Source organism: Euleptes europaea, chromosome 2 (genome assembly GCF_029931775.1).
Source record: "Euleptes europaea isolate rEulEur1 chromosome 2, rEulEur1.hap1, whole genome shotgun sequence".
NCBI lineage: Eukaryota > Metazoa > Chordata > Lepidosauria > Squamata > Sphaerodactylidae > Euleptes > Euleptes europaea.
In genome coordinates, this window is record NC_079313.1 from 111,157,720 (window position 1) to 111,185,688 (window position 27,969).

Consider the following 27,969-nt stretch of genomic DNA (forward strand, 5'->3'; position numbering starts at 1 on the left):
GCCAATCACACTCACTGGATTATTTTGAGAATAAAAGGGCAGAGAGGAGAATAATGTAAGCTACTTTGGGTCCCCATCAGGGAGAAAGGCCAGGCTATAAATGAAGGAAGTAAATAAGTAAACTTGGCTTGGGTTTGATCTGGCAATAGACCTTACTTTGTTGTTTTCTGACCTTCTCTCTAGAATCCCACCATGTGTTCTTCAGACTCTACTAGGAAGTGCTCTCCGTGGATCAGCCACAGTATGTTCTCTTAGTCCTGGGCAGCTGACTCTGGGTGCCCAGATTGGGCTGCTAGTCCAGCCAGAAGAGAGGCTGACCCGTTTTGCCGCTGAAATCTGCCCAGGCAATGGACTCCCACATGGACCTGCTGACGGAGCTCCAGCTGCTAGATAAGGTACCGACGCTAGAGCGGCTCCGGGCAGCCCAGAAGCGCAGGGCTCAACAGCTGAAGAAGTGGGCGCAGTACGAGAAGGAGATGCAGCACAAGAAGAGGAAACACGAGAAGAGGAGGAACGTGATCAGCCGCAAGAAGGTTTCTTTTGAGGCCAGCGTTGCACTGTTGGAGGCTTCATTAAGGAATGATGTTGAGGAAGGTAAGAGCTCTGGAATCTCATATGCTCCTCCCCTTGGATCTGACAAGTGTTGTATAAGCACCAAGCTCTGCACAGGATCATTACTGGTTATGGTGTTAGCAGAAACCTTTGGCCCTGAGGATGTGAAGCACCAGGGTCGGATGTGTGTGAACAATCTGATGAGAAGTTACAAGGGTGGTTGAAGTTTCCAAGGTGGTGTTGGTTCCTCCATGCTTAGTTTGGTGTTTTGCTGGCCCTCATTCCAGTTGTGTCTTTACTACCTGCAATTTCTTCTTACCTCGGACTGTGGTCTAAATCCCTTCCCTCCATATTCTCAATGCATGAACTTTGTAAGGTTGACTTGTATCATATTTTTTGGTGGAAAAGTCACCACAAAGTGACACTGTCTGCTAGGGTTGCCAGCTCCAGGCTGGGAAATACCTGGAGGTTTTTGGGGTGGACCCTGAGGAAGGTGGAGTTTGGGGAGGGGCTTCAATGCCATCGAGTCCAATTGCCAAAGCGGCCATTTTCTCCAGGTGAACTGATCTCTATCAGCTGGAGATCAGTTGTAATACCAGGAGATCTCCAGCTAGTACCTGGAAGTTGGCAACTCTACTGCCTGCCCTCCCCCCCTGCAAAAAAGGACTGGAATGTCTGCTAGAAAATAAATGCTGAAAATAGTAGCAGGCAATCTGAAAAAACAGAACAACACACACAATTTAACAATAATTACATGTTTAGAACTGAGACCAAAGTTTCATTAAAAGAAAGTTTGAAGTGAACTCAAGGACTTTCACTCAGGCACAGTGTCTGAAGAATTTTGAAGGTGATCAAAGGAATTTAGATGAGGCCTACAGAATTTCTCTGAGATTGTCTGAATTTCTCAGGAGGATTCAGGACATCCAGGGGTTGTTGCTGCATTTTGCCTAAAGAAAAAACTCAAAGTGACTTTAGAAGATGAAATATTTGAGTGATTTTTGAGGGAAGTCAAATCAGTTTCTGAAAGACGAATGTCATTTCTCAGGAGGGCTTTCACAAATTCCTAGTCTGTGCCCCCCCACCCCCGATAACAAAATTAAGTCCGGTTTGGAAAGACAGGGTAAAGTTACCTTGGTTTGAAAGAAAGTTAGCTATAAGGATGGAAACGTGTTGACTTAGGATCTGCATCTCTTGCTTTTCTGTTGTGAAGATAACACTCATGGTGGCTTACAAAGTATAATAGTTAAAAAATCTAAAGCAGGCTTAAGCGACCTTTTTGGTTGGCATGCCAAAGCACTTCTAGCTGTGAAGATGGTGATGTGCCAGCAAATAAAAGTGTGTATGTGGGGGGGGGAGGCATGGTTGTACTTTGCTAGATCCCTGGGAGCAAGCTGAGCCTCAGCACTTCCGCCAGTGCCTCAGAGGCTCACCTTACGTTGGGTTGACAGTTCCATGGGACCAGGAAGCAATGGCAGGCATAACTAGGGTTGCCTGGTCCTACTTGACCACTGGTGGGAACTTCTTCTGTGCGGGGCTGAAAGGGAGAGATTAGCGTGCGGTGGCAGACAGCTTGGAGAACCCAAGCAGCGCAGCCAATTGGCGTCATTACACACTTCTCTGAGGGCATGCTAGAAGCGCCCCTGTTTAATTATATTGTTCAGTTCACGGTTGGAGACGAGCTGATAAAACGTTAACCCCATGTGGGTGTGCGAAACAGATGCACTAAGCTAGCTGTGCTGTTTGGGTTCTCCAGGCTGTCTGCTATCTCTCAACGCTGATTCCTCAAGTCAGCCCAAGAACAGAAACTTCCACACGTCAAACAACAGACTGCTACAGACTACAGCCTGTTTTACAATCCTTTTTCTGTAACTGAAGTGCAGCTTCTCTTGAGAGCATATAGCTTTAACAAGTTGTATGTACTCCACTGTTGCTTATTGAGTTGCTTATGTGGTGCTTATGTGAGAATGCATAGTGGCAAATATAGACAAGTTGTTAAATAAGTTATGTTGTTTTCTTCTCACCTGGAGGTTGGCAACCGTAGGCCTGGAAGAAGCCTCTGGATGACTTGATACCACCCAACCTGCATGACTCCAACTACGCCTGGCTGTTTGCTACTGTTCAACAGCAGCTACTCTATGAAAGCCGGCATGGTGTCGCAGTTAGAGGTTCAGAGTAGGGTCTTGGAGACCCAGGTTCGAATCTCCATATTGCTGTAGAAGCTCTCTGGGTGATTTTGGACCAGTCACCTACTTTCAGCCTAACCTACCTCACGGGTTTTGTGTGGATAAGAAGGAGGAGAGGAGACTAATGTAAGCTGCTTTGGTCCCCACCGTGGAGAAAGATGGGATATAAATGAAATAAATAAATAATAAATGTAGTTGAAGATGGGAGGCAATAAAAGGTAGGTTGTTGAATGGCTGAGAAATTGAGAATGAGGCAGGGAAAGGGGAGAGGATATGGGGGTTGCCAGAGGGAGGGAAAGAGGAAATAGTGTGGGGAAGGGATATAAGAGAAAGGGAGGTGCCCCAACACAAGTACTTGATGGTTCCCTATCATGGAAGTAGGCCTGGCCCAGTGGCCAGCACCATACTACTGGGCCATAGTTTTCCTAGGTAGAAGCTTTGGAAGTGGGGAGAGGGAAAGCTCAAGAGGAAGGGGCAGATAAATGTAGGTTGACTGTTGGGTAGGAAGCAGAGAAGGAAGCAGGAGAAGTAAGAGAAGGGCTATGAGGGCTTTCAGGGACAAAAACATAAGAACATAAAAACATAAGAAAGGCCCTGCTGGATCAGACCAAGGCCCGTCAAGTCCAGCAGTCTGTTCACACAGTGGCCAACCAGGTGCCTCTAGGAAGCCACTAACAAGATGACTGCAGCAGCACCATCCTGCCTGTGTTCTACCACACCCAATATAATAGGCATGCTTCTCTGATACTAGAGAGAATAGGTATGCAGCATGACTGGTATCTATTCTAACTAATAGCCATGGATACCCCTTTCCTCCATGAATATGTCCACTCCCCTCTTAAAGCCCTCCAACCTGGCAGCCATCACCACATCCTATGCGTTGTGTGAAAAAATACTTCCTTTTATCTCTTTTGGATCTCTCACCCTCCAGCTTCAGCAGATGACCCCGTGTTCTAGTATTATGGGAGAGGGAGAAAAACAGGAGATAGTCGGGAAGGGAGAAATTAGATGTTTCCCTCAAGTCTTTTCGGGTTCTCATTTGTACTCTCATGTTTATCAGTTAAGCATAGTGAGGACTCTCTTACATGTGAATCTGTCCTCCTTCACAGCGGGCATACAGAACAAAGCATGAGTAGTTAAAGTTCAGGCGCTAAGATTTCCTGAGAGTTTGAGGGGGGATATGTTCAAGATTTGATGAAGGTTAATAACAAAGTTCCTTTGTGGTGGTGATTTCAGCGAAGTAAATATGAATGTTCTGTGGACTTAGCAAATGGGAGGTCATTTGTAATAAATGCTGCCTTTTTGTTGCTGTGCTGTTCAATCGGCAAATCTGTTTTGCTTTTGTCAAAATGGGATTTGGATATAGTTTAGACTAGGATAGAAATTACTATTAGGTCCATCAGAAGCATTAGGATGGTTTGAAAGGAAATACCGTCTGAACAAAGAAATATTATACAACAAGCTTCTTTGGAACCTGAGAGATGAAAGTAGGATTGGCCCAGATATTTCCCCATAGGCCTCAGTTGTTAGGCATGTTGTTCAACTGGGACAAAACAATAGAACGCTTCGGGGTAATCAGATTTTAAGATTTACGGATTGGCTTGTTGGATGGAAGATGATATCATCTAAGTGATGTGGTAAATAAAACAAGGAAGGGAAAAGGGCATTTTTCCTCCCAGTGTTTACAGATAGTTCACTTTTGTTTCTTCTGTAAGGACTGTTAGGAAGAAGTTTTGAAGGAACGAAATATGAGCAGGTAGTTGCTGTCGAAGGGAGATTTGAACCTCCGAAGCTCTTGTTAGGGTTGCCAGGCCCCGCTGGGGATGGGGGATCCACCGCTTTGGGCTCCCCCCCACCAGCGCCATTTAGCCAGCTGGTGGGGGTCTTACCAGGCACAAATTGAGGCCTCAGCCTCGATGCTGTTGGCGTGCTGACATCACTTCTAGAAGTGATATCATCACATCGCCAGTGCCACAGGAGGTGCTCTGGTATTTGGGCAAAACTCCATAGTAAAAACAGCTTCTACTATAGAGTTTTTGCCCAAATACCAGAGCGTCTCCCATGTCGTGGGTGACGTGGTGACGTCGCTTCTGGAGGTGACGTCAATGCGCCAATGCCCTCCTGGCCTAGGTCTCAATTTGCAGCTGGGAAGACCTCCCCACCCCTCCCCTGCCAGTAGCCGGGGAAACTTGGCAACCCTGGCTCGTGTTGGTCTCTACAGGGCTACTGGACTTGAATCTAGCTCTTCTGCAGACTAACCCAGTTACCCTCTGAAACTGAATCAGGGGTGTTACATTTAAAGACCTTCTAAAATCTATAAGGTTTTAAATATTGAGTAAAAAGGAAAACAGAGGATAAATGAGAAGGTCTGTTGGACTGTTATGTCTTTTTATGGGGACATGGGGATCCTTATCACGACCAATTTACCACATGCAGGGGAAAGTTATCCTGTCCCCACCTCGAACTGTTGCTGAGACTTAACTGATAGATCTACCATATCACACACCTCTTCTACTATTCCAGGCACTCAACAGGCTACTCCTTGTGGATATTATCACCTGTCAGTCTCTGTCTTGATTTCCACCCCCCACCCCCCATCAAAAGGTCTCCTTTCCGCTCAGTCAAGGTGAGCGCCTATGTCTGCACTGACTTGCAGTTAAGCCAATTTAAGAATCTTTTTGAAATAGGCTTTATAACTTATGAAGGGACCACTTCTATTTGGAGATCTCATTTTCAGCACAGGAAAATCCCTTGGGTGTGTGTGCTAAATCCAAAAAGTGCTCCAGATTCCACCTACCTGACTCGTGCCCGGCTGAGCATCTCCTATATCAAGCTGCAAATGATCTTGATAAAAATCCTTCTTTAGATAGTATGATTGAGCATAGCAAGGTGATTAAAAGAGTAAAAAATAATTTAAGGAAGGGTTTCACTACAATGAGGCAAAAATTTCTAAAAAATACAAATGTCCTTGTTCAGCTGCTACATTTCTGATGTTAACAATTCCTAAACTATTGAAATACAAATGGACTCTTAAACTTGGTGCCAAGGTTATACATGTTTCTGGTGCATGGTTATGAGAAAATCATGATTCCTCCCCTTTAATTTATTTCAAGCTCCTCCTGGAAATATGGTGGCTTCATCAACAAGGAAGTCTGGCTAGGACTGCTTCCACACAAAAAATCCACCCCATGGAAAGCAGGAAGCCTCCCCCCCACACACATAGATGACACCATTTTCATTCTGAGCATAGTTTTGGGGCTCTTTAGAGCTTTCCACTTTAATCCGGAGGGGGAAAATAAACCTTTCCACATCCCTGCATTGAAAGGGAATCTTAGCTGTGGCTGCAGGGAATGCCACTATGGGGAAAGGTGGTAGGGCTAAGATTCACTGTCGAAATGGTGTGAGGCTAGGGTTGCCAGGTCCCTCTTTGCCACTGGCGGGAGGTTTTTGGGGCAGAACCTGAGGAGGGCGGGGCTTGGGGAGGGACTTCAATGCCATAGAGTCCAATTGGCAAAGCGGCCATTTTCTCCAGGTGAACTGATCTCTATTGGCTGGAGATCAGTTGTGATAGCAGGAGATCTCCTGCTAGTACCTGGAGGTTGGCAACCCTATGTGGGGCAGCTTGCTGCAGTGCACCATTTGCCCCTTCCTCTTAGCCCGTTGGGCTCCCTCTCTCCCCCTTCCCCCCAGCTGTACTTCATGGCTGTGTGCACAGCTCAGTATGGTGGAAGAAAGTGGGAGGAAAGGAGGGTCCAGTCCATGGGGTAGGGGTTCTAGTGTCATTGCTTTTGCACTATTGTGCAGGCATGACAGGGGAAAGGGGGAGGAGTGGTGGTGCATGGAATTGGTGTGTATGGGTATATAGAATATTTTTGGGTTATCAACCTCCAGGGTCAGCCTGGAGATCTCCAGGAATTACAGCTGATCTCCAGTCTACAGAGATCAGTTCCCCTGGAGAAAATTACTAATTTGGAGGGTGGACTCTATGGCATTACATTCTGCTGAGGTCCTTTCCCTCCCAAGGCTTAACTCCCAAATCTCCATGAATTTCCCAACCCAGAGCTGACAACTCTAGGCCATTCCCATCTGTACCCATACTGCTTGCTGCTGTTGTAGTAGGGTTCAGTTTTACACCTGTGTGTGTATTAGAGTTGCCAACTGCCAGGTAGTAGCAGGAGATCTCCTGCTAATTCAACTGATCTCTAGCCAATAGAGATCAGATCACCAGGAGAAAAATGGCCGCTTTGGCCATTGAACTCTATGGCATTGAAGTCCCTCCCCTCCCCAAGCCCTGCCCTCTTCAGGCTCTGCCTTAAAAATCTCCCAATGGTGGCGAAGAGGGACCTGGCAACCCTAGTGTGTATGCATGCTGGGTAAAGGGCAATGCCATGCCATGCGCATCACCCATTAAGAACTTTAGGGGAGATTAGGAAGTAGGGTTGCACTGGATGCTGCATTAATTTCTTTGCCATATGACACCGGGCATCCCTTCAAGTGCAATGTTTTTAGCCGACCTGAAGTCACTGTTCAATGAGTTGTTGGCCGAAGAGAGAGAAAGTGGTGTGCATGCATTTGAGAATTAGTTTGAGGGTCAAGCAGGATGTGAAGGAAAGCACTGATCTTTTAAAGGAAAGTTACAGACACACACAGTCTGGGTTTGGATTGAGTTTATGAACCATCCCTTCACAACTGTTATCAGTCCTTTTAGAGCATTGGTTTCTAACCTTATTGGTATGGCGACCCACATGTTCAATTTTACTTGGTATGGCAACCCGTTGATCTATTGTCATGGGAATTTCGGACCATAGATTTTTGATAGCCATTGTTTTCAGGTATTTAACTGCAAGTTTTCCTATTTTATAACAGTTAAATTTAAGTTATCCAAGTTATACGGAACATACCTATTAATGTTGAACTTGGTTGAAATATTTATTGCACTTATATAAGGTATTCACAGGTTTTTTCATGCCAGTGTAAGAACACACCTATCTAATTGCACGTTGTAGCTTCAGGAGCTATAATTTTTTTAAAAAAATATAGACACAGCAAATGGATTTTGTTGAACCTGGAAGGCTACCCAATCTATTTCCCACCAAGACTTCAGATTTCAAACCTGAGGCTCCCCTCTCTTACAATCTGTTTCAGAATTGGAAGGTCCTCCCCTCAATATTCCATTTTACTTCAGTGGAACATTTCTCTATTTGGAAAACATGTATGTTCCTAAACATTAAGCACCTTCTGTTTACTTCTGATAATCGGTTCAGACCAGTACATTCTATCCAGAGTCCCCACATTCTGTCTCTGCCAGTGGCTGGTGTGAGGGAGGATATGAAGCTGGCATTTTAAGCTTGTGAGATACAGTTTTGAGGAACACATCCAAGAGATCCTTCTTGAACTGAAAAGTAGTATAGACTTATATGACAGGAAGGTATAAGAAGCTCATTCTATTCCTCCACACCGGTGAAGAAACAGCACATCTGAACCAGGGAGGAGCAGCACATCTGATACTTTCCTGGTCATTCCTTTGGCCATTTTTTGCAATGGCCACAAGAAGTGGGCAATTCAACAAATGGCTTTTAAAATGTACCTCAGCACTAGATGTTAATTAAAAAATAAGTTAGTGTTATTGTTAAAAAGATTAGCAACATAGAGAGAGCTGGCAAGTAAAAAAACCCCTAAGAGGACCATATATTAAGAGGGTAGAAACTTGGCATAATACCGTTTTCAAGTAGGATAGAAAAATAATTGTATGTATGTGATAATCTTATCACATTTTTGTACATCCACCCAGAACTTCTTTTGTATAGTATTGGATTGTTTTCTACTTTTCTGTATTTTTCTGTTTTCTGTTTCTATTTTTATTGAAATGAAATAAATTTCTTTTACTAAAATGCATCTCAGTGACTGACCGCTGGGAAACAGCTAGGTGGTATTAACATCAAAGAAAACAGGGAAGGGGTGGCTAAAGAAAAGAAAAAGAAATGCAGCGCAGCATGGCAAGATGCCCCTGTAAAAACAAAAAAACAACCTCCACCTCAGGGATTTAGCGTGAGCTCAGCTGGGAGGGGAAGTGAACATCTGCCATAAGCACTTTAACAGGCTTTGTGACCCACAGGCTGGGAAATGCTGCTTTAGAGGGGGAAAAGGTAGGAATCTCCTTTATGTTTCTTGTAAGTTGTTAAATTGTACAGGGTTCCAATTCTCCTCCTCCTCCTTCTTCCCCCTAAGCGATCCTTACTATGGGTTCTTTGATGAAGATGTATTTTCATTAGGGCACCTTGTTAAAAATCAAAGAACCAGGAAAAATTGGGATTTCAAACATGAGAATGTATCAAAACATCCACTACTTTGAAGTGCTTCATGAAAGATTTTGGGTCATCCCCCCCCGCCCCACGAAAAGAAGACAAATATTTATGCTGCTTGGTATTTATGATGCCACTTAGATGTGATATGCATTTGTCAGGGAAAGGCTCCAAAAAAGAAAAATCTGTTGGAGCTTTAAGATACCCTATTTCAAATGCTATTGTTTATTTGCCTTGTATCAGCCACAAGCTTAGGTTTTATTGTGCTCAGTTCTGCAGAGAAGCAAAACAAAAAAATAATCCCTACTTATAAATCTGTTCATCTAAAGTGAAGATTGATAGGTGGGCAATAAGAAGGCAGCAAAATGAAAGAAACAGAGATGGGATTGAGATTATCCAGTTAAACACCGTACCAACTGTGTAATCTTTGTGGAGGGAGAAAGGCACAAATAAATCCAAGAAGAGACTTGCACAAACATTATGGGTTGGATCTCAATTTTTCTCCCATTTGGTGAGTTGTGCTTAGAATCATAGAGTTGGAAGGGACCACCAGGGTCATCTAGTCCAACCCCCTGTATAATGCAGGAAATTTATAACTACCTCCCCCCACATCCCCAGTGACTCCTACCCCATGTCCAGAAGATGGGGAAATAACCCTCCAGGATCCCTGACCAATCTGGCCTGGAGGAAATATTATTATTTATATTTATTATTATTTGTATTTATTATATTATTATTTTATTTATATCTTGTTTTTCCAGCAATCATCTTCCAAGTTGGTATATACATCAAGGAAAATATGTGTGCTCAAGGGAGGATTTTTGCCAAATTTTTTGCCAAAGTAGGATTAGCATAAGATCTAGTGCGAGATAAACAAATACAACAGGAAGTGACAGAAGAGCATACAAGATATTAGCACCAAGGTATGCTACTATCTTGCATATCTTTCTATAATTTTTTGTTGTATCTTCTACCTTGCACTGGATTTTATGTTAATCCTTTTTGCTGATCTGACAACTGTTGGGGGTGCCCCTCTCTCAATCTGACAGAAATATTGTTGTTCTTAAAAAAAAAAAAACTCTTTGTAACATCTCACCCCTTCCCGTCTTTCTGTTGTGTTGACCGAATGGATATACACTCCAATGCATCTGCTGAAGCCAGCTGTAACTCACAGAAGGATATGAGAGAAGATATAGTTTTCCACAGTTGGCCACCTTCAGGTTTCAATCCAATTTGGTTCTGGATAACAACGCAAAGGGAAGACTAAAGCTCTTTCTTGTGCTGCCACCCTTTCAAGCCAGAGCAGGGACAGTACACACGAGGGAAGTCATGTATGTATGTAGGGAAGTCATGTATGACTTTGTGAGTGTTCATAGGCTGGGTCCATGTTCCCATCCTCTTGAGCACTGTCTTGTGGAAATCACTGGACTTCTATTTAATTTTTCTGCTACAGGCTGACATGGCTACCCAACTGGAGTTAGTTTAAATTGGTTGGATAGCAGAACATGATCTGTTCAGTATTCATTTGTGGCGAATCTTGGCTCCATTGGCATTTCCCATTACCCTTTTTATGATGACTCTTTAATGACACCATCAAAGAATTGTAATGATAATGAGCACAGTGGATTCCAACAGGTGACGTAGTCATCCTCCAGTAACTGCTCATGGATCTTTTGCACCACTTTCAGTATAAAATAAACTTTCTCAGTTAGAAGAACACTTTGAAAAAGAGCCATTAATTAGCTTCTATAAATTGCTTTCTCTAACCTAACTCTTTTTTTTTAATGCCACTGATTCCCTTGTTGTTCAGAGTTTAATAAGGTGCCTTAAATTTTCCACACAATTTAGTAGGACCCTTCTGAAACTGATATGTCTATGTTGATTCAAACCCGAAGGTGGCATTTCTTACAACTGCAGTTTCTGTCTAGCTGAGAAAAACTTCCATATCGCTCCAGTTCTGTTCACCAGGGCTTCATTCAGTACATTGTCTCTAGCAAATGAGTTTTTAAATGCTTAAAAAAAGCACTCAAAATGTATGGATTAAACAAATTTATACCCTTTCTGGACTCCCTTTCCACAGTCCCACTAGCATATTAGGCACATGTTCTGCTGACAGTTGGGTGCTGTTACTGTGACTAGAAGAAGTCATGATGGCGATGCCAGCCTTTGCAAGAATTGAGTTCTCCCAGACCACTGCTGGTGGTTTAAAGAGAGGTGTTTATTTATACCCCACTTTCCTCTCCTTTGGGGACCCAGAGCATTGTTCTTCTCTCCTCCACTTTATCCTTACAAGAGCTCTCTGAGGTAGGTTAGGCTGTACTTGGTTCAAGGTCACCCAGCAGGCTTCCATGGCAAAGTGGGAGTTTGAACCTGGGTCTCTGTGATCTTTGTCTAACATTCTAACCATTATACCACACTAGCTGTCATGTCACTTCAGTTGCTTCCCGAAGGATGTTTTTTCTGCATCTTGGCTTCCAAACTATAGCATTGTGTTTGAGACTATCCACACAATGTCGCCCTTTAATCATCCCCTTTCTAGGTTTCCCCTGTCCTTATGTACGTAAGTGCCATTAAGTCGCAACCAACTTATGGCTACCCCAGCAAGGGGCTTCTAAGGCAAGTGAGAAGAAGCAGAGGGGCATTGCCATTGCCTTCCTCTGCACAGTCGTCTTTGGACTTCCCATCCGACTATCTACCCTGCTTAGCTTCTAACGAGATCAGGCTTTACCATGCCACCTTCCTTCCCTTCTCCTGCTCTTTTTCACACCTGGTTTACTGTGATCTTGTATGAAAGAACACAGTCTGGGTGTGACAGCACACGGTCTGGATGAGAAGGTGTCTATTTTTCAAGATCCTGCCCACATTAGAACCATTTCCTTCCATCAGCCCCTCCTCAGATTTGTCATTTCCCCTGCCATGCCACTAGTGGGCTTTTTGAGGGTTTTAGAGGGGGGAAATCAGTAATTGCTATAGCACTATAGCAGTTACAGCTTTAAAAAAAAAGCCATCAAAAGTCCTTTTGTGGCATGGCAGGGAAGAAATGCAGGGAGGATTGTGGCTGATGGAGGAAATCACACAGAATGCTCATAAGAACATAAGAAAGGCCCTGCTGGATCAGACCAAGGCCCATCAAGTCCAGCAGTCTGTTCAAACAGCGGCCAACCAGGTGCCTCTAGGAAGCCACTAACAAGACGAGTGCAGCAGCACCATCCTGCCTGTGTTTCACAGCACCCAAAATAATAGGCATGCTCCTCTGATACACTGCTCTTGCAGTGGCGGACTGGCCAGGGTGTCAGCTTGCCCTATGTCAAGTGGGCCCTGTGGGCCCCTGATGCATTGGGCCCCCTTAAACATTAGACAATATGCTAAAAATTTTAATGACCTTTTAGTAGCTTGAAAATATAATAGAAGTTCCAATACTATTACTGTATGAAACTAAAATTTTAATTGTACCCTTTTTCTACTTATGTATTTTTGAAAATTTTATTTATTTCTTATAAAAAATTAAATGATTACCTTATAGTTGTGGGTGGGGCCCCCTTTGTCTCCTGGCAACCAATATTTTTAGACCCAGTATGCCACTGTGCTCTTGTGTGGATGCTCCATTGCCAGTGCAAACGCCTTTGCATTTGCAGCAGCAATGAATGCAGAATGGAGAATCCTTGCCATGGAGAAGGGGCCTTTATATAGTGTTGTGATTTTTTTGCAACAAACTTACTGTTGCTGATTTCCCCCTCTCCTGGTAAGGCACTAGCGTTCAGCAGAATTTCTCTCCTTGGTCTTTCCGTTTGACGTATAAGCAGGCAGGGCATTTAAGGGGACCATCTGCTTTGCCATCTCTGTGTTGCCAAATAACAACAGGGAGACCTGAGGCCGGGCCATCTCCCTTAGTTGTGGTTGGCATTGATTTTGGCTGCTGAATGCAGACTGCCCGGGCTGTCAACCAATTAAAGAATGTTTAGTTCATTCACTTTCCAACGTTTACTTAATTTCATTAATCTGTGCTTGTATATTTCGAGTTCAATATAAAGTCTTTCTTCAACTGAGAAAGCGGCATGATTTCTTAACAAAAAACGCTGCTCGTTCCAAAAGAGTGTTTTTAATATTATCTGGAAATTGGAATGTAGAATATGGTTTATTATGTTATCATCAGGATTGGTTCCAGGTTTTGGCCCCAATGCAGAGAATGCCTAGGGGGGCCCTTCCTCCTCAGGCCTCCATTGGGCCCCCTTCCCACCTAACACTGATGCTCGGGCCAGCCATCTGCTTGCTTGTTCTTCTCCTTGCCTGCTCACGCGTCCTCTCACTGCCATGCTCACAGCTGTCGGCACCGCCTGCATATCCCTCCCTAGTGGTATTGGGCAGAATGTGCAGTCAGGGACTCAGGTGGCTGACTGGGTGTTGAGAGAAGGGAGTGGCGTGGTAGCAGTGCTCCCTGCCAGAAATCACAGTCCCTGGCAGCTGTCCCAACTTGGAGTGTTCTGATGCTGGTCCTGGTTATCATAGTAGAACCCAAACAGCATAGAACCTAAACCCAAAGAAGTGATCAGGTTTTAAGCCAATAAGTATTGGATCCAGGTCAAAGAAGTGCATTGAAGCTGATTTCAGCTGAGTGCCGTCCATTGCCAGTTTTTGTTAATGATTGGCAACCAGAAATGTAGCATATTTGCTCGTTTGGGCTGTACAGAGGGAAGAAAATCCATTTTTTATTTTGTGCTCTCAGAATTTAGTAGTAGAAGAAAGGAATCCTCCCATGTTTACAGCCTCCAGATCGGTGTACCTTTCAGGCTCATTTCACCAATTACCGTATATACCCGTGTATAAGCCGACCCGCGTATAAGCCGAGGTGCCTAATTTCTCCCCAAAAATGGGGGAAAATTAGGCACCCGCGTATAAGCCGAGGGTCGGCTTATAACCCCTCCCCCCCCACAGGCTTACTTGGGCTCCCGGGAGCAAGCGGCGCGGGCCTGGCGGCGGCATCACAACCGGGCGAGGGCCGGGGCAGCCTCCCTGCAGCTGCAGAAGGCCGCCCCAGGCCGCCCTCGGCGCGGCCGGGCGAGGGCCGGGGCAGCTGCCCCAGGCTGCCCCAGGCTGCTCTCGGCCACGAGGAGCGGGGGCGCGACCGGGCGAGGGCCGGGGCAGCTGCCCCAGGCCGCTCTCGGCCGCAAGGAGCGGCGGTGCGGCCGGGCGAGGGACGGGGCAGTCGCCCCAGGCCGCCCCAGGCCGCTCTCGGCCGCGAGGAGCGGCGGCGCGGCTGGGCGAGGGCCTGGGCAGCCGGGCGAGGGCCGGGGCAACCGCCCCAGGCCGCCCCAGGCCGCTCTCGGCCGCGAGGAGCAGCGGCGCGGCCGGGCGAGGGCCAGGGCAGCCTCCCTGCAGCTGCAGGAGGCCGCCCCAGGCCGCTCTTGGCAGCAGGAAGCGGCGTGGGCCCGGCGGCGGCTGCAGTAAGTTCCCTCCTCCCTCCTCCCCCCTCCCCTCCCCTACCGTATTGACCCGCGTATAAGCCGAGTTCGGCTTTTTCAGCCCTTTTTTGGGGCTGAAAAACTCGGCTTATACGCGAGTATATACGGTAAGCTGAGTTTTTCCTTTGGGATTAAAAGATTAGTTCCTTTATCAATGGATTGATGCTCACAGTCCTATAGATTAGTGCATGATGAAGAGCTTGGGCCAGAACACTTGCATCCACAATTCAGCCATGAGAAATGCCACCCTTTCCCATCTGCTGTAATTACAACTGTGTATACAAAAATAACAGCACGTGTAGCTGAACACACATAATTAAAGAACATAACATAAGAAATGCCATGCTGGATCAGACTAAGGCCTATCAAGTCCGGCAGTCTGTTCACCTAGTGGCCAACCAAGTGCCTCTAGGAAGCCCCCAAACAAGACAACTGCAGCAGCACCATCCTGCCTGTTGTTACCAAAACTGCTCTTTGATTGGGGAAATTAGCATGAGCAGTGGCACTAATTTATTTATATAGCGGAATCACCCAGTGTATACCAGGGTTGTTTTCTCAGAATAACGACAGACCAAGGATTTCCAGATTAAAAGTATTTATGTATATTCATTCATTCAGTGTTGCAAATACATACATACAAGGAACTAAGAATAAAAGGAGGTAAGGCTAGAGACATTTGAGGAGGTTGTTGATTAGGTGATACGTTACTGATCTAAGAGTGAAGATGTCCAAAATCCGTGGCATAAAGATGCAAAAATGAAATATAGCAGGGGATAGGCGAGGGATGTATCGGAGCCTTGAGCCAGCCAAGTCACCGTAAAGGAGGGGGGGTGGAGTTCCGCAAAACTCAACACACACAGCACAAGATTTAGCAAAGAAGGACAAGAAGCTCTACTGCTCTGTCGGGGAGGGCAAAATATACCCTTCTCTGGGGGAGAAGGTTGAGACTTCCCAGATGGCTCCTGTCTAAAACAATAGGGATCAAAGACTTTGGATCCATAGATCGGGCAAAGTGACAATTTGTAAACTAAGTTGGCACCAATGATTTGCACATCTCCGGGATGGCTCGACCCGGTCTTCTCATGTCAGGAAAGTGTAAATCTTTACACTCCAGGGATGCAGCAAAGCAGTCTTTAACGTAGATAGCGGCGGATGTTTTTCCCACAGGATACTGGAGGGGGGGGATGCAAGAGAGAGAGCGATGTGACGTTCTCGCTTAGGCGTTATGGCTTCCCTTTGGATCAGGAGACAGTCAGGATCCTGGCTTCCCTTTTGCTGGTTCTGCAGGTGCGACCCGGTCTCTTGTCCTGGACAGCCTGGCAATGCAGCAGAGCGCTAGCCCAGAGCGGTGGGCTGTTGGTTCTTTAAACAGTTCAGCGAGTCTCTGGTGTGGTTGCCATGACCAGGGCAGGAGGTCAGGCAGCTCATATGGCAACACTGTGTTCCACAGCACCTAATATATTCGGCATGCTCCTCTGATCCTGGAGAGAATAGGTATGCATCATGACTAGTATCCATTTTAACTAGTAGCCATGAATACCCCTCTCCTCCATGAACATGTCCACTCCCCTCTTAAAGCCTTCCAATTAAAGCCAATTAAAGAGTATTTTTTTACATAAACGCCTACCAAACATATTGCAAGTACTAGCATACACAGTACTATCCAATTGTATGTCAACACATCAATCATCAAAAGTCCATATGCATATCAGCAACATCTGAGAATCCAATAAATCAAGGTATTCAATCAGAGTCCAATATTGTTTAAGATGAGAACCATTCATAAACGGGAAATTATAAGCAGGAGACGGGATATCCGGATTGATATTCAGCCGTTTAATTCATGCAGATTACCTCAGTTCTATGTGACTGTTGCACTACGAGCACTCATCTCAAACGATATTGGACTGATTGAATACCTTGATTTATTGGGTTCTCAGATATTGCTGATATTGATATGGACTTTTGACGATTGATGTATTGACATACAGTTGGATAGTATTGTGTATGCTAGTACTTACAATATACATTTGTTAGGCATTTATGTAAAATATATATGTATACTCTTTAATTGTGTCTGTTTAGCTACACATGCTGTTATTTTTTGTATACTTCATTGTATTCAGCATAGGTTTTTGTTTTGTATTTGTAATTACAACTGTGGGCATCGAAAGTGCTGTCAAGTCATAGCCAACTCAGGGTGATCCTATAATGATTTCAAGGCAAGAGACATTCAGGGGTGGTTTGTCGTTGCCCATCTTGGTGTAACGACCCTGGACTTTGTTGGTGGACTAACCAGGGCCGACCCTGCTTAGCTTCCAAGATCTGTCAAGATCAGGCTAGCCTGGGCCATCCAGGTCAAGGCATTGCAACGGTACTTCACAGTATTTATCCAGGGCCAGGGCCGTAGCTCAGTGGTAGAGGGCCTGGCATGCATGAGATTCCTGGTTTGATCTCTGGCATTTCTAGTAATGGATCTTGGGCAGCATGTCTGGAAGATACTTGAGGGACTTTTGACCTTGGAAAGGTGATACCTATTAGCATATACTGTGCTAGGCTAGATGGTACCATCTTGTTTATGTCATATCAAGGTGTGAATTAGCTGGGATTGAGTAGACCGGGGACCTGGTGAATAGGTGCCACGTCTGTTATCCATTTTCAAAGCAGGGCTTTGTGTAAGTTCCAGAGAGTAATAGACAGAATGGGGAAGGGGACACTAGGACAAGTTTGTCCAGATAACTATAAAGGGTGGAATGGGTGTTTAGCCCAGATCCATCGGACTTCAACAGGAACATGATTTCTAACTGAACTGACTTTGACTGACCTCCTCATTAGCACACAAATGGAGTCCCCTCTCCTGAGCTCTTCAGTGTGTTGTTGTTTGATGTTCACTTCAAACACTAGGATGAGCCGCTTTGAATCTGTGCAGTTGCGGCTGGTGCTACAGGGTTATAAAGAAGCTGCAGTTGGACCTTATCTGTTGCAGCTTGCAGCTACTCTGTACAGTCTGCAAACTCCTCTGAATATCAAGGGCCATATTTCACAACAGAGTTCCTTTAATGTCCTCCTTGCCTGAAACACTTTGCAAAGCTCTTTCACATTTAAATCCTTTTTTGTTTAAACACAGTTGCAGGGAAGAACATCCATAACTCCCCACTTAACGGCACAAAAACTGCACGTTTGTTGTTGCCGTCTCAGAGTCCCTCTGTTTTAAGAATATTCTTGGCAAATCTACAAAAGAAACGTGGCAACTGGATGCACCATTAAGCCAATTGTGCGTCTTGAGGCAAAGCAATGATTCAGGACTAGGTTAAAAACTGTGTTAAAAGGGGGAGGTTTTATGTCCTTTTGGTGTGCAATGTACAAGAATGATTCAAATCGGTATAGTGAAAACCTCATATCAGTTTTATGCATCTAAAAACGCAGAGTGTGCAGTGCCAGTGAAAGGGACTATATAGGGACAAGGGCAACCAGGTTTTCCACATTCTGGTTGCTTCTGGTTCTCCCTAGGAAGGATGGGGCATAGAGTGAGGTCCTCTCCTGATGTTGCCTCCCAGAACTGGTCTTCAGAGGTTTTCTGCCTCTATATAGGAAGGCTCCCTTCTGTATTTTACTTCATACCCAAAACTTATGAAGTTATTTTCATTGCTAAATTCTCAATATCCATTTTTAACATCAGTTGCTAAGGTGGTTGTCAAGATAGCTCCTTATAACCTAGACTAAAATTCTGGTGCAGTCTTTCCTGAAGTCTCGCCCCCTGCCATTTGTAATAAGTAACACAGGTTTGGAAAGCATTATCATGTCTTGCAAATTACAGGTGAATGCTCTCACCGATAATCACATTCAGGAAGGATTGCATCTTAGGCCTTCTGCAAGCCTCTCTTCCTTTTTTGAGTTGCCAGATAAACTTTGCAAGAATAAACCGGCATACAAATGCAATCACACTTGGAAGAAACCATACATACATTCATCTGGAACAAATAGCATATCCTGATTGCCTGACATGTTTTGTGCTGGTAATAGTAGGAATAGTCTCTTCACACTTTTTCAAGTTAAGAATTGAGGCTTGCAGCCAAAGGTCTGGCTTGCTGTTTCAAACTGATAAGCAATTCCTCACTTCTGCTGTTCCTGGTATGTGAATTCCCCCACTCTGCCCATTCTCTTAAGGGTCCCCCACCCCCATGGATTTTCTCAACCAGCAGCAGTCCTGGGAATAGCCTATTTGGACTGTTAGGGAAACCTACATGTACACTCCTGGGTTTCCCCAGCATATCAAACAGATATCCCCTCCTCCCCATTCCAGACTGTTTCAGGTCAGGAAAGTGGTGTGGTAGTGAAGGCTGAAGCAACTTCTTCATGCATGTCATGATTAGGGTTGCTGACCTCCAGGTAATAGCTGGAGATCTCCTGCTATTACAACTGATCTCCAGCCGATAACAGTTCCCCGGATAAAATGGCCACTTTGGCAATGGCACTGGAGTCCCTCCCTTCCCCAAACCTCACCCTCCTCAGGCTCCGCCCCAGAAACCTCCCACCGGTGGCGAAGAGGGACCTGGCAACCCTAGTCATGATCCGAATTGTACCCTGAAGCGCTGATGAAAACCTGTAACTCATGTCAGTATTACACAGGATACTGGGTTGGGACCCTGGATCCAACCTGCATTCTTTTAAATATGGTAGGGCCACACAACCTAATACATTTGGCCACCAGTTGGGTCTGAGTTTCCTTAACCCAGTTTGCTTACCGTACAGCCACACGGCAGCTGTGGAAAGCCAGCGTGGTGTAGTGGTTAAGAGCGGTGGACTCTAATCTGGAGAACTGGGTTTGATTCCCCATTCCTCCACATGAGCCTCAGACTAATATGATGAACCAGGTTGGCTTTCCCACTGCTACACATAAAGCCTGCTGGGTGACCTTGGGCTAGTCACAGTTCTCTCCGAACTCTCAGCCCGACCTACTTCACAAGATGTCTGTTGTGGGGAGAGGAAAGGAAGGAGATTGTAAGTATGGTGTAGTGGTTAAGAGCGGTGGTTTGGAGTGGTGGACTCTTATCTGGAGAACCGGGTTGATTCCCACTCCTCCACATGAGCGGCGGACACTAATCTGGTGAACTGGATTCATTTCCCCACTCCTACACATGAAGCCAGCTGGGTGACCTTGGGCTAGTCACAACTCTCTCAGCCCCACCTACCTCACAGGGTGTCTGTTGTGGGGAGGGGAAGGGAAGGTGATTGTAAGCCGGTTTGATTCTTCCTTAAGTGGTAGAGAAAGTTGCCATATAAAAAACAACTTCTTCTCCTCCTCCTCCTCCTCCAAACACTGCAGGGCTTTATTTGGGCCAGGACCATGGCACTGGGGCGGGGGGAGGCACTCCAGCCTGTGCCAGAGAACTCATCTTGGCTTCCCTTGATACTCCTGCATATATATTTTTCCAAACTCCTTTTTTTTAGGCACCGGCCTTTTCTTTAGCCTGTTGTGTTTTTGGGGTCTCTGGCCTGGAAATCTAGATTTACAACTGATCTCTGGATGGCAGAGATCAGCTCCCCTTGAGAAATGGCTGCTTTGGAGGGTGGACTCTGGCATTATATGCTGCTGAGGTCCCACCCCCTCCTGATGCTCCACCCTCCCCAAATCTCCAGGAATTTACAAACCTGGAGCTGGAAGCCCTACTATTACTTCCCCCCCTAAGCCTCTGCCTCTCTTGTCCCTGAGCAACTAAGCAGCTCAGTTTATGATAGCCAGAGGTTCTTGTGCATGCATCGCCCTTCTGTGACATAATATCTCTTCAGCCAATTCTTTCCAGAGGCTTTATCAGTGCCACCAAATCTCTTGGTACATTACAATATAGAGTGCTTGACCCACATTGGTTTCCCTGAACACTTCTTATTTAACATTTTTTAAAAGCATGATAGAGTTGAGGGATGTACTGTATGTGTGATTTCTCCTCCCCGCCTGTCTTTCATAATACGCCTTGATTAATCTGCATGTCCTCCTCAATCCTAAATATTCTTGCACTAGTTAGCGCTCATTGAAGTTGCCACTACACACTTCGAAGGTCTTTAGAAGGGAACGCCAGGCCCGCCTTCTTACCCTTCGGTGTATTTCATTTCTAAATGGGATGAACAGTTACACGGAGGTTTAGTCTACAATTTTGAAGCAAGCTCTGCACTTGGAAGCAAGTGCTGCAGCTAGGGTTGCCAGGTCCTTCTTCACCACCGGCGGGAGGTTTTTGGGGCGGAGCCGAAGGAGGGCAGGGTTTGGGGAGGGACTTCAACGCCATAGAGTCCAATTGCCAAAGCGGCCATTTTCGCCAGGTTATCTGATCCCCATCGGCTGGAGATCAGTTGTAATAGCGGGAGATCTCCAGCTAGTACCTGGAGGTTGGCAACCCTAGCTGCAGTAGACTCCTGGCACTATCTGATGTGTAGCGTTAAAGAGTAGCTAAACTTTGATTCTGTGCATAGCTTTGAGCTTCTGATCTGCTTCTGTCATAGGGTGGGGATAATGAACACAACCATCCATTAATGGTACTGCTCAAATATCTCCATGCCTGTGAATGTCCCCCATAGTTAAACTCCCACAGTTACGCAGGAAGAGATCCTGTTGTTTCTGATGAGCTGGAGGACGAAGATAAGCACGGGCTGTGTTTGTATCATGTGGTGCTTACAGCCGCCGGCCTGTACAAATGTTGCATTGGTTTCATTATTTATCTCTATTCTGAATTGTTTATCTTTTTTATAAATAGCAATAACAAAAACATTTGAATTCTAACTCAACCTCTGATATTCCACTTGTATTTCCCTTAAAATAAGTAGAATGTTAGGTATCTGGCTGTTTGAGTCTACGGGACTTTTGTCTCCCAAAGGGATCTCATCATTGGTTCTTGTAGGTTATCCGGGCTGTGTAACCGTGGTCTTGGAATTTTCTTTCCTGACGTTTCGCCAGCAACTGTGGCAGGCATCTTCAGAGTAGTAACACTGAAGGACAGTGTCTCTCAGTAGTAACACTGAAGGAGAGACACTGTCCTTCAGTGTTACTACTCTGAAGATGCCTGCCACAGTTGCTGGCGAAACGTCAGGAAAGAAAATTCCAAGACCACGGTTACACAGCCCGGATAACCTACAAGAACCAATGAACTCTGACCGTGAAAGCCTTCGACAATATTTTGAACGGATCTCATCATGTTATTAATTTATCAATTTTTAGATGCTGTAACTAAACTTAGTAGGGGGGATCTGTTTAAAAATTGATTTTGTGTTCTGATCTGTAGTGAGCCTGTTAAGGAAAACTATATTCTTTCGGTACCACCAACTGAATTGCTTAAGGAAATTAAAACCTAAGACAATGTTTTCCTTCAATTGGATTGCCATTTCATCTTGAAGATCCAGAGATATATTAAGATGCCTGGTAAAAGCCTGCCCTCCTGGTCATATTCACTGTTGATAAGAAGTTGAAATTTTTGTTTGGGATTATTTCTCAGCATTTGAAATCCATGAGTGGTTTATAAGGGCAAAAATGATAGAAATCTCACTGTGCAACAGCCCAATCCTCAGTAGAATTACACTCTTCTAAGACTGTGGAAATAGAAGGTTTAACTCTCCTTAGGATTGCATGGTGAGGTTGCACTCCTATGTACATTTATTTTGATATAAATAAATTCCACTGAACTCTCTGTGAATTTCAAGTCTACATGCATCATATAAAGTTATACATTTCCCTAATTGGAACAACTGCAACACCACATCTTGCAGAAGGAAGTAGGCTCCTGGGTCATGCACATTCCTAATTTTTCCAGGAGAGTGTGACATCACATCCCTCAGTAAGCTCCACCCTCCACAGGCACTGCCCCCAAATTTTCAGGAATTTCTCAAGGGGCTTGTTCCAACAGTGTAGAAAGGGCGCTAGCTGAAGGTAGACTGAGGTGGTCTTAAGTACTCCTTCAGGGAGGTGGAAATACAAGCTCCTCCTTTCTAGGAGCAGGTCACCAGCTTTTAAAGGCACCATGTCCACTTACGGTGGGGAGTGCTCTGATGGGTTTGGGATGTTTCTCGGCATTGTGGGGCTTGGGGTTGGAGAGAGACCTCAGGGTAGGGTTGCCAACCTCCAGGTGGTGGCTGGAGATCTGCTATTACAACTGATCTCCAGCCGATAGAGATCAGTTCAGCTGGAGAAAATGGCCGCTTTGGCCATTGGACTCTATGGCATTGAAGTCCCTCCCCTCGCCCTTCTCAGGCTCCAACCCCAATAATCTCCCGCTGGTGGCGATGGCAACCCTACCTCAGGGGCTACAGTCAGTTCTGAGGTGGAAGGTTCAGAATCTAAATTTGAGGAAGAAGGCAGGGCTGTATCCCAGGCAAGAGAGCTGAGGTAGTCTCTTGGAACTCTCTCCCTGGACATCAGAGGAGGCTCCTGGAGATTTCTCAGATGCTTCCCTCAGGGGTAGTGCCAGGACCTCATCTTCCCTGTCATCCATCTTCTGTTTCTTTACCTAGTGAGGATTAGCCAGAGCCTGCCTTTCTGTTACTAGTATAAATGCATCATCCTAATGGATGTGCTCTTCGTGTGTCTGATGAAGCTCAGACTCAAAAACCTTATATTTTATGCTGGAATAAATTTTGGTAGTTTCTAAGCTCCGAGATGCATGTGATGGAGCATGGTGTATAGAAGCTGCCACCCTCCTGCCCCCACATACACTGTTACCCTGAACAGAAACGTTCCAGGACAGAGCTAGTTGGCCTGTTGCAGAAGACCAGGTAGTGCCACTCGGCCAAATAGTTCCTTCCCCAAATGATTTCAGTTCAGACTAAAAGGACAGGGGGGGTTAGGATGAAGGTCTTGAGGAAACAGGCCCTAAGGTGCCACTGGCCTCCTATATTATTGGTTTAAGAAAGGATTTTTTTTAAAAAAAAATAGCACTATGTAGCTTATACACTTGTTTAACCTGTTTAGGAACCTGGGCCCTTCCATCATTTATAGAACTTTCTTGACCTGACTCACATTTTCTTAATCTTCTCCCTAATTAGTATGTTATGTCATACTTCTTTTGACAGTTAAATGGGACTGTGCTTTAATTCCCTCTGGCAAGGCTGCCTGAAATAACTCTTTGCTAAGAATAATTTTTGAGTGTATCATCCCAGTGGGTTTGCAGACTCTGATCCCTTCTCATTTAGAGCTAGAGCCTAAACCAGCCATTGTCTATGATGCCTTGTAAACCCTGACTTTTCCGTAAGCCGGGATTGATGCACGCTTCCTTCTGGTGTATTCAAATTATAAAATGCCTTTAATTAGGTCGTTATTGAAGTTGCTAAACATTGAACAAAATGGCAAAAACAACTGCTGCCTATTGGCAATAGGGCAGTCTCCAGAGGGTGGCATGATGGGGCATTTTTCAGGCCAGCGAGACTAACATGGGGTCAGTCAACACAACATGACTTCCGGGCCCACTTTGCATGAAGCACCTGATGAAGAGGCAGCCTGAAAGAATCCTCAGTTTGCATATCCCACATCTTCCAGATTAAGGGAACCCAGAGTGTTCTTTGCTTAGGGGTTCCTCAAAAATCTTGGAGCTGGCCCTGAGCTGTAGAAAGAATGAATACAGAATGACTTCCATGTCAGTGTGACAGGCAGCTGCTGTCTTAGCAAAATACCCTTACATTCCGGAGAGCCTCAGAATCATAATGTCACCAACTCTTTTTGTGATTCCACAACTACACTTTGCTACAGGATTCAGCAGGATTCAGAATCCTGACTTCCATTTTAAAAAGTGTGTGAAGATGGAATTGGTGGTTTTGAACGAAATTCCAAGGGATGGAGCTTCAGTATCCTGGCTCTTCCCAAGGATCAGCAAAAGCAGAATAAACCATGGGAAACTTTGGAAATAATACATTAAAACTTACTTCTCTTAGCCAAAAAAACCAAAACATTTTAGCTCTGTTCATGCTACAATTCAGTATACAATCACCACATGAAAGAGGAAAGAGGATTGTCCCCTCAACCACTGCCCCCCCCTCAACTCCACCCCTCTCTTAAGGTTTTCTGTGCATACTGTTCAGGAGACCCAAGTGATATGTGGAGGTTGTCATGGGTATCATCTTGCACCCTGCTGCATTAACAATAGACTAATTTTTGTCTGAACCAGGCTTATGGTCTGCTGGCCATTCTGTTGGTGTCTTTCCAACATCTCTGTTGAACTCTGAGCTCTTGTAAGAGGAGGAAGAGGAAGAAGTTTTTATATGCTGACTTTTTCTGCCTTTAAGGAGTCTCAAACAGGTTACAATCATTTTTCCTTCCCCTGCTCACAACAGATACCTTGTGAGGTAGGTGGGGCTGAGAGGGTTCAAAGAGAACCGTGACTAGCTGAAGGTCATCTAGCTGGCTTCATGTGTAGGAGTGGGGAAACCAACCCAGTTCACCAGATTAGAGTCTGCGGCTCTTGTGGAGGAATGGGGAATCAAACCTGGTTCTCCAGATTAGAGTCCACTGCTCTTAACAACTATACCACGAGGGAGGGGAGGGGCCGTGGCTCAGTGGTAAAGCCTCTGCTTGGCATGCAGAAGGTCCCAGGTTCAATCCCTGGCATCTCCAGTTAAAGGGACTAGGCAAGTCGGTGATGTGAAAGACCTCTGCCTGAGTCCCTGGAGAGCCGCTGACGGTCTGAGTGAGTAGACAATACTGACTTTGATGGACCAATTGTCTGATTCAGTTTTATGTGACTATTATGACTAAAGTAACGTTAAAACTATTGGGGAATTGGCAGGATTTTTTTTAAAGTCTGTAGCAACAAAATAACCTACCTTTGGCAATACTCCACCATCTGGGTGTGAATACTTGGCTATAGTCACCCAGTTTAGGAATGTGATTTCTAGGTCCACCCTTTCCCCTCCTGTTACAGAGGAAGTGACTCTGCTTTCTAGGCATGGCACAGGAAGAGTCAGGGGGAAGTTTCCAGCAAAACTCACAGCGTTAGTGGTTGATGCTCTCTCCCTCTGCCTCTCACCAGGGGCGAAAACGCATGGTCGCTTTATCCTCCTTTAATCCCTGTTTTAGCCAGGATCGAATGCACATTAGGCGAAATGCATGCATTCGATCCAGGCTGAATCCTGGGTGAAACAGGGATTAAAGGAGGATAAAGCGACCATGCGTTTTCGCCCCTAGGCACTCTGATACTAACCAAGACAGGCCAGGATTTCTGCTTTTCTCAGAACTCTCTAAAATAATCCAGACTATATTTGATTGCCACACTTCAATGACAAAGCTACTTCTCTTGGCAGTATCCCCTGTTGTGAATGCCACTGAAGCTAGCCTGAGAAATATCCATATGATTTAGGCCAGTTATCCCCAACGTGTTGCCCACTGATGTGTTTCCTGGTGCCCACTTTCTTCTTGGGAATAAATCCAAAGCGTTTTGAATGGGGCGGGGAAAACAGGGCATTTTGGGTGGCTCCCTGCTAGCTGATTGATTGGCACTGAACTCATCCTGGGTAGATATATCACAGCCATGTGCCTTTGGTTGGCCATAGACACAGAGTGTCTTGTATTTTTAGGCTCAGCATCTTCTTCCTGTTGATTTGCTAGGCAACAAACCTTCCCTCTTCCTAATCCATGACTTCCATTTTGTGATTGATGTACCCCGTGGCAACCATGTTGTGACTGGCTTCACCTCCCACGAAAGCCATATTGTGGCAGGGCCTTCTGCCCTTTTTCAAAATCCCAGAAGTGTTGGAGGCTGACTGATACATGCCAGTGCTCAGAGAAAGAGTGCCGTTGGGATTGAGAGCCCATGAGCAATGGAGAACAGGTGCAATTGTACCTGGAGAAGGGGGCGTGGCCAATTATTGAGGCAAGCGCATAAGCTCATAGTGGAAAGGAGCTAGGAGGCATCCCGGGAGTGAGGTGAACTCCCTGGGGCTTGTCGGGAAGCAGGGAGGGTGAGGTGAACCAGTGCTGTATAACTGGACACACCAATAAAGTTGGACAACAACTGGAAGAGTCATGTCTTTCAGCTCAATGGAATCCTGCCCCAAAGCCCAGCCTGCTGCGTGTGTCCACTCTGTCTGCTCCACACCTCCTTGACCCGACACAGCAGCCCGTCACACAAACTCTCTTGAAGCGAAAATTGTCTCAAATACCACATCACTTGGTATTTGTGTTTTAGATTCGTCCTTCTCTGAAGCTGTAGAGAAAGGAGAAAATGCCTTAAGGTGCAAAGCCAGAATTTTCTTAAACACCATAACCTTTTATTGCGCTATCAAGTTAAAGCACATAAAGTAGAACTCTTGTTCTGGAAGCTGAAAATGAGTGTTATGTCACAGGAAGGCTAACAGTGAACAGTTATTGCCTTATGACGGTTGTGCAAATTTAGAATGAAGACAAGCGCGTTGCTTCCTTGGACTAAAAGAGAGACTGGGAACGAAAGTGAATTTCTAGCGTGACAAGATAAATTGCCTTTTCACTGAGCTTGAGTGGTGGAAACCTGTGACATTTGCAAGAAGGCGAAAACAGTGTGTGGGCTTCTTCATCTAACTCCTTCCCCCAGCTCCACATTAGTCATATTTGTAGGTCTTGGAAATGTTCAAAGTGGCCGATTCTAAGAAATTAACATCCTTTAAAATGAAGCTGGTTTTACAACAGATATTTTCATTTTTAGATGAATATGAAGGCTACCTTATAGTCTCTATGAGCTGATTCACACATTACAAAGTCCTTGTGTACCCCATGTGGTCGCCTCGAGAACATTTGCTCAGGCATGCGCTGTAAGTTCTATGTATTTCATGTTGAGAAATATGTTCTCAATCCCACATGCGTGGAACCTGAGTTCCAAGCTTACAGTTCCCAGATCATGTCTGTCAGTCAGCTGCACAGGAGACACAAGGACTTGATATTGTGTGAATTTTCTGTGAGGCTGTGAATTTTAAGCGTAAAAAAGCACAACTTAGGGTTTGGAAGGAAAAAAAAACCCCAAAACCCTATACTAATGCATGCCTTCTCTTCCTCTTCCTCACATACCTGCATGCCTGTTCTGTTCCAGCTGTCTTTCTCTGTCTATGACATCACATGATTGTTTTATTCTAGCACTATTCTGTATGATCTTAATGTTAGTTAACAGAAGCGGAATTGTTGTTGTGCAAGGCCTACCTTGGAATCTTAACTGATAATGAGATTCTTGCTTTATTTAAGGAAAATAAAATGTGGAAAACCTGAAGGCAGTTTTGCTTGTGATGGCTTTCTCTATGCCGGTCTACGCAGGTGCGGGAATCCATGCACCCTGTCTAGTGTGAAAAGCATGATTAATACTTGGATGGGGGACTACCGAAAAAGTCCAGGGTTGCCACTGTCTCTGTTTGTCTCCTGCCTTGAAAACCCTATGGGGTCGCCATAAGTCAGCTGCGTCTTGATGTCATTTTCCACCACATACATTTGGAGGCTACAAAGGGAAGCTCCCAATGCTGTGCATGAGGTACAATGCACTGTGT

At 45.2% G+C, this 27,969-nt stretch overlaps 1 protein-coding gene across 1 annotated transcript in view; it reads left to right on the top strand.

Moving 5' to 3' along the window:
- The first annotated feature begins 217 nt into the window (after positions 1-217).
- Positions 218-27,969, top strand: part of PPP1R16B (protein phosphatase 1 regulatory subunit 16B) — a 96,763-nt gene continuing 69,011 nt past the window's right edge. Inside the window, exon 1 of the mRNA XM_056844649.1 lies at positions 218-594. Coding sequence (XP_056700627.1) covers positions 348-594 — 247 coding nt within the window. The 5' untranslated portion in view covers positions 218-347. The remainder of the gene's footprint in view (positions 595-27,969) is intronic.